The sequence below is a fragment of the Lottia gigantea genome, assembly GCF_000327385.1.
Source record: "Lottia gigantea unplaced genomic scaffold LOTGIsca_94, whole genome shotgun sequence".
In the NCBI taxonomy this organism is placed as follows: domain Eukaryota; kingdom Metazoa; phylum Mollusca; class Gastropoda; family Lottiidae; genus Lottia; species Lottia gigantea.
The window spans coordinates 1,085,197-1,093,595 of NW_008711065.1; the positions used below are offsets into that span (position 1 = coordinate 1,085,197).

At 28.5% G+C, this 8,399-nt stretch overlaps 1 protein-coding gene across 1 annotated transcript; it reads right to left on the reverse strand.

Moving 5' to 3' along the window:
* Positions 1 to 1,030: 1,030 nt before the first annotated feature.
* LOTGIDRAFT_134983 (hypothetical protein) lies at positions 1,031 to 1,399 on the reverse strand (the record flags this gene model as incomplete). The annotated part of the gene is made up of 1 exon (XM_009068833.1): positions 1,031 to 1,399. A coding segment is annotated over one exon (369 nt), but the record flags the coding sequence as incomplete, so codon positions are not given.
* Between the last annotated feature and the right edge of the window lie 7,000 nt (positions 1,400 to 8,399).

Genomic DNA, 8,399 nt, shown 5'->3' on the forward strand with positions numbered 1-8,399 from the left:
CCTCCATAACCACAGATCCATACATACCATGACTATTATATTTATCTTTACTGTAAAACGTACCCTCATCACTCTTAACATAGTTAAATTTGAATACATTACTCTCTCTAGATTGATCTAGTGGTTTAGTTACAGTTGATATAGGTCCACTACCCTCTCTAGATTGATCTAGTGTTACAGTTGATATAGGTCCACTACCCTCTCTAGATTGATAAAGTGGTTTAGTTATAATTGATATAGGTCCACTACCCTCTCTAGATTGATAAAGTGGTTTAGTTATAATTGATATAGGTCCACTACCCTCTCTAGATTGATCTAGTGTTACAGTTGATATAGGTCTACTATTCTCTCTAGATTGATCCAGTGTTACAGTTGATATAGGTCCACTACCCTCTCTAGATTGATCTAGTGGTTTAGTTACAGTTGATATAGGTCCACTACCCTCTCTAGATTGATCTAGTGGTTTAGTTACAGTTGCTATAGGTCCACTAACCTCTCCAGATTGATACAGTGTTTTAGATACATTTGATCCCAAAATATCACAAACTTTAACACTCCCCTCTGTATATTCTAAATACGGCAGTGGAGGAATATCGGTCTTCGTGTTTTCACAGAGTTTCTGTAAATCTTGGAGTTTATTCAGTGAATATATAAGAGTTAAAGATGGTTCCTCTGTTGTAGTAGTACGGAATGTATCTAGATCAGTCTTGATATTTTTTATCTGAGTCATAACTTTCTGTTGAGTTTTTGTCAGTTTTGATCTATTCTTGTCAAATTGGCGTTTTATGTTTTTTTGTCTTTTTTCAGAATATTTTCTCAGGTCACAAATTATTTTCATAGTATTTTCACTAATTTTGGTACAAGCTTCATCACAAAAAGATTTGAGTTTATCAGATGTTTTTAACAATGCTGATTGAGTTTTTTCCAATTCATCAATTTTGTTTTTGATGAAGTGTTCAGATTTTGAAATTTCTTCGAGTACCATTTCTCTTGTAGAGTCACATTCTAAATCTAATCTTTTATGATCGTTATGATCTTTTAAAATACATTTAGAACATAATCCTAAATTACAAGATAGACAATAATATTCTACCTCCTTCTTACTGTGATTTGGACAATGATGTTTTGGTTTAGGACTAGTTGAGGGTTGGGTTGTTGTCAGAGAATTCGTCAAACTTTGTAAAGCAAAATTTGTAGCTAACTTTTCCACACCACCTTTAGGAATTGTTATTTTTTGTTTACAAACTGGGCATAAAAATGTCCCCTTTTTGCCATCAATATATGTCACCAGACACCCCTGGCAAAATGAATGTCCACAAGATAAGATTTTTGGGGCTTTGAAACTTTCAAAACAAATGGAACATTCTAGATCGGAATTATTTGGTAAAGCAGCTGCCATGATAAATTCTTTAAAATATTTCTTAGAAATATAATTCTATATACCTTCCACAGACAAACAGAATGATTTCACTATGTTATGGTATATTATCCTTCAATAGAAATATTGAAATATAGTTCTATATACCTTCCACAGACAAACAGAATGATGTCACTATGTTATGGTATATTATACTTCACTAGAAATATTGAAATATAGTTCTATATACCTTCCACAGACAAACAGAATGATTTCACTATGTTATGGTATATTATCTTTCACTAGAAATATTGAAATATAGTGCTATATACCTACCACAGACAAACAGAATGATTTCACTATGTTATGGTATATTATCTTTCACTAGAAATATTGAAATATAGTTCTATATACCTTCCACAGACAAACAGAATGATTTCACTATGTTATGGTATATTATACTTCACTAGAAATATTGAAATATAGTTCTATATATCTACCACAGATAAACAGAATGATGTCACTATGTTATGGTATATTATCCTTCACTAGAAATATTGAAATATAGTGCTATATACCTCCACAGACAAACAGAATGATTTCACTATGTTATGGTATATTATCCTTCACTAGAAATATTGAAATATAGTTCTATATACAGGGAGTAAATATTGAGAAGAAATATTTCACTGTTGTCTTCACAAATGATATAATATCTATGACTTATTAAACATGAATCAATGGCCATTTTATACTACTATTCAGATTGATGGAATTTTTGTTGACGTCAATATTATGTAATATAATATTTGAAAAATATGAAACGAAACAAATCGATATTTCTTTTCCTGCTCTGATACCTTTCTTCATATTTACTGTTGTCCTGTACACATTGAACACTTTCAGATTGATACACTTCCAAATAAAACTGATACAAATGCCTTTGTGCGTCCCATAGACTAATGTTCAGAATGCAACAAGTTTAAGGTCTGACACAGACTGTCTACTGTATTGGTTATAATTTCCTACAAATAGAAAAAAGCATGTCGTGTCGATCGTTCTTAGAAATTTACATATTTCATTATTATATTCTTGTATCATATTGATATATCAGAGAAATTACAAACCGGTCACAATGACATCACAGGTAACAACAGCTGGCCCGAATGGTTATACACACACTCAAAAGAAAACCACTATTAAAGTTCAAGAATCTAGAATCCTATAGTCATTTCTTAACGGGGTTATTATAATGTTTTGTGCTTGGATGTATCCGAGGAGATATACTAGCCACTTTAATTTGTAGTTCACCCCTTTGTACGGTTCCTAACCAATCCTAAACACAAACCGGTTTTGAATGTGTCATCCTCCTAACTCGGAGACAGACGAGCGTCTATTTTCGCCCGATCACGTCGATTAAAATCTTTTACGCCCGATCACGAAGGGTCACACGTAGCAAATATTTTAGAGCGTATATCACTAATTGGTCTCTGTTGGAGGTACTCAAAACAATTATTGAGATCGAATATTGACATGTGATAGGGGTTTTCATTTCTCCAACAATTTAGTGTCTTATTTACCATTACCTCGATTAGATAAAGTTATTTTACACTTTTTTTTCTATTATTGAATTATATACGATATATATTGTTTTGTTTTGTGTGATATGTGAATGGTACAATTATAATCTATAATAATATTATTGTAGCAGGTGGCATATTTAATGTACCGTAATTTGATACGGAAGTTGGAGTTTCCGGATTTTTTTGTACGTTATGGCATTTCATCAATCGAGTGTGGATTCGACCAATGAGAGTTGACTTTAGCACTGCACGGGATTTTCGTGAGCGAACACTATAAAAAGCTCGATTGTATCTTATTACAGGCAGTCGGTCGGTCGACGGCTCAGGGTAAGCATGTTCGTTCTGTGGGAGTTATAACACTCCGCTCATAGAGTTGGCTCTTACCTTAGTGACGATCTGGCTGTTTGATGTGGGGTTGTGGTTGCCTTGGGTCGGTTTGGTTTCCAGTCAAATCTGAATCGCGAACATAACGTTCCGCTCGTTCAGATAGACTGATATAAATTGGAGGGTTTTGAATGTATGTGTAAATGTATTGTTTGAAATTCGTTCTGTGATGTCTTGTCTTGAGTCAATAAATGTGTTTAATTATTTATTACTTCCTATTGAGATCACAGTATCCTGAAAGAACCTAGAACTCCTGGTGTATTCAGACACGACAGGATTGATATTTGGGTTGGGGGTTTTTGGTCTGAAATATCTGACCTAGATTACCTCCTGCTACATTATCATGAAATAAATAAATATATAGATAACTCTTTGTTTCAACTTTATTCACAATCTTTCAGGGAGATATAAAAAATTATAATCACAATGAAGTGAAACAATAAGATTATCTACATATTTACAAGCACATTGGTCACAGTTCATTTAAATTGAACTCATAATGATATAGGTTCACTATACTAGAAATATAATACATTATTTTGTCTTTAGTAAGCTTCAACTTTCACTTTCTCTGGAAAATGTTTTGGGCCCCTCCACTAACGTTTCCTACTAAAGAGATGTACCATTTTGGGGGTTGATTTGAGTCTTATATAAAAGAACAGGGGCAACGGAATTAAACAAACAGTGCAAAAGAGAAGTCAAGACCCTTCAGCGAGAACCTTGTACTTGGTTGTGTTGAACAAGGATCTTTTCATCTAGAAATAGCTTGGTTAATTCCAAGCGTAGATCTCCATATCCACACTTCCTCTTTGTCAAAACACTTGCTACGATGCTAAATGTACACCCACAAAGATAAAAAGTTTTGTGCTATTGCACTCAAATTAAGAGAGTTTATTCTATTTGTCAAGCCACATTGAACTGGTGTTTTGATCGAGGTGGTGGAAAATCTCAGTTCAGGAGTCATTCTGAGAAGCAGTGAGTTCATTTTGTGTTTGATTCACCCCCAATTCCCCTCGTTCTTAATTTCACCCCAGAAAATTTCAAATTCACCCCTGGGGATGCCTATGAATCCCCGTTGAGTAGCACTGCTCTGCATCAGAATTTGATTGAGATACAGAAGTTAATTCATTTGCTACTTCTATTTCTAAACTTTTAGGATATGTTGTAATCTGGTTAAGAAATAAGTATTCAGGTATAAGACACCTGTACCTTATCTCATTGCACTACACGGGAGATAACTCCAAGTAAAAAGGTAGGTTTAATTTTCAAAGGATACAATATTGAAATACAAGATTTTAACAACTAAAACTATAAACATGACAGCACATCTTGGTAATAGAATTTACAAGACACAATATTAAAAAACAAGATTTTAACAACTAAAACTATAAACATGACAGCACATCTTGGTATTATAGATAGAATTAACAAGATACAATATTGAAATACAAGATTTTAACAACTAAAACTATAAACATGACAGCACATCTTGGTATTATAAATAGAATTTACAAGACACAATATTAAAAAACAAGATTTTAACAACTAAAACTATAAACATGACAGCACATCTTGGTATTATAGATAGAATTAACAAGATACAATATTGAAATACAAGATTTTAACAACTAAAACTATAAACATGACAGCACATCTTGGTATTATAGATAGAATTAACAAGATACAATATTGAAATACAAGATTTTAACAACTAAAACTATAAACATGACAGCACATCTTGGTATTATAAATAGAATTTACAAGACACAATATTAAAAAACAAGATTTTAACAACTAAAACTATAAACATGACAGCACATCTTGGTATTATAGATAGAATTAACAAGATACAATATTGAAATACAAGATTTTAACAACTAAAACTATAAACATGACAGCACATCTTGGTATTATAGATAGAATTAACAAGATACAATATTAAAATACAAGATTTTAACAACTAAAACTATAAACATGACAGTATATCTTGGTATTATCAATGGAATTTACAAGACACAATATTAAAATACAAGATTTTAAGAACTAAAACTATAAACATGTCAGTACATCTTGGTATTATAAATAGAATTTACAAGACACAATATTAAAATACAAGATTTTAACAACTAAAACTATGAACATGACAGTACATCTTGGTATTATAAATAGAATTTACAAGACACAATATTAAAATACAAGATTTTAATAACTAAAACTATAAACATGACAGTATATCTTGGTATTATAAATAGAATTTACATGATACAATACTGAAATACAAGATTTTAACAACTAAAACTATAAACATGACAGTATATCTTGGTATTATAAATAGAATTTACATGATACAATATTGAAATACAAGTATTTAACAACTAAAACTATAAACATGTCAGTATATCTTGGTATTATCAATGGAATTTACAAGATACAATATTAAAATACAAGATTTTAACAACTAAAACTATAAACATGACAGTATATCTTGGTATTATAAATAGAATTTACATGATACAATATTGAAATACAAGATTTTAACAACTAAAACTATAAACATGTCAGTATATCTTGGTATTATCAATGGAATTTACAAGATACAATATCAAAATACAAGATTTTAACAACTAAAACTATAAACATGTCAGTATATCTTGGTATTATCAATGGAATTTACATGACACAATATTGAAATACAAGATTTTAACAAATAACATTATAAACATGTCAGTATATCTTGGTATTATCAATGGAATTTACATGATACAACATTGAAGTACAAGATTTTAACAAATAACATTATAAACATGTCAGTACATCTTGGTATTATAAATAGAATTAAAAAGATACAATATTAAAATACAAGATTTTAACAACTAAAACTATAAACATGTCAGCACATCTTGGTATTATAAAAATAGAATTTACAAGATACAATATTGAAATACAAGATTTTAACAACTAAAACTATAAACATGACAGCACATCTTGGTATTATAAATAGAATTTACAAGACACAATATTAAAAAACAAGATTTTAACAACTAAAACTATAAACATGACAGTACACCTTGGTATTATAAATAGAATTTACATGATACAATTTTGAAATACAAGATTTTAACAACTAAAACTATAAACAAGACAGTATATCTTGGTATTATAAATAGAATTTACATGATACAATATTAAAATACAAGATTTTAACAACTAAAACTATAAACAAGACAGTATATCTTGGTATTATAAATAGAATTAACAAGATACAATATTAAAATACAAGATTTTAACAACTAAAACTATAAACATGACAGTACATCTTGGTATTATAAATAGAATTTACAAGACACAATATTAAAAAACAAGATTTTAACAACTAAAACTATAAACATGACAGCACATCTTGGTATTATAAATAGAATTAACAAGATACAATATTGAAATACAAGATTTTAACAACTAAAACTATAAACATGACAGTACATCTTGGTATTGTAAATAGAATTAACAAGATACAATATTGAAATACAAGATTTTAACAACTAAAACTATAAACATGTCAGTACATCTTGGTATTATAAATAGAATTTACAAGACACAATATTGAAATACAAGATTTTAACAACTAAAACTATAAACATGACAGTATATCTTGGTATTATAAATAGAATTTACAAGACACAATATTAAAAAACAAGATTTTAACAACTAAAACTATAAACATGACAGCACATCTTGGTATTATAAATAGAATTAACAAGATACAATATTGAAATACAAGATTTTAACAACTAAAACTATAAACATGTCAGTACATCTTGGTATTATAAATAGAATTAACAAGATACAATATTGAAATACAAGATTTTAACAACTAAAACTATAAACATGACAGCACATCTTGGTATTATAAATATAATTTACATGACACAATATTAAAAAACAAGATTTTAACAACTAAAACTATAAACATGACAGCACATCTTGGTATTATAGATAGAATTAACAAGATACAATATTGAAATACAAGATTTTAACAACTAAAACTATAAACATGACAGCACATCTTGGTATTATAAATAGAATTTACAAGACACAATATTAAAAAACAAGATTTTAACAACTAAAACTATAAACATGACAGCACATCTTGGTATTATAGATAGAATTAACAAGATACAATATTGAAATACAAGATTTTAACAACTAAAACTATAAACATGACAGTACATATTGGTATTATCAATAGAATTTACAAGATACAATATTGAAATACAAGATTTTAACAACTAAAACTATAAACATGACAGCACATCTTGGTATTATAAATAGAATTTACAAGACACAATATTAAAATACAAGATTTTAACAACTAAAACTATAAACATGACAGTACACCTTGGTATTATAAATAGAATTTACATGATACAATATTAAAATACAAGATTTTAATAACTAAAACTATAAACATGACAGTATATCTTGCTATTATAAATAGAATTTACATGATACAATATTAAAATACAAGATTTTAACAACTAAAACTATAAACATGTCAGTATATCTTGGTATTATAAATAGAATTTACAAGACACAATATTAAAATACAAGATTTTAACAACTAAAACTATAAACATGTCAGTACATCTTGGTATTATCAATGGAATTTACAAGATACAATATTAAAATACAAGATTTTAACAACTAAAACTATAAACATGTCAGTACATCTTAGCATTATAAATAGTATTAACAAGATACAATATTAAAATACAAGATTTTAACAACTTAAACTATGAACATGACAGTATATCTTGGTATTATCAATGGAATTTACAAGATACAATATTGAAATACAAGATTTTAATAACTAAAACTATAAACATGACAGTATATCTTGGTATTATCAATGGAATTTACAAGATACAATATTGAAATACAAGATTTTAATAACTAAAACTATAAACATGACAGTATATCTTGGTATTATCAATGGAATTTACAAGATACAATATTGAAATACAAGATTTTAATAACTAAAACTATAAACATGACAGTATATCTTGGTATTATCAATG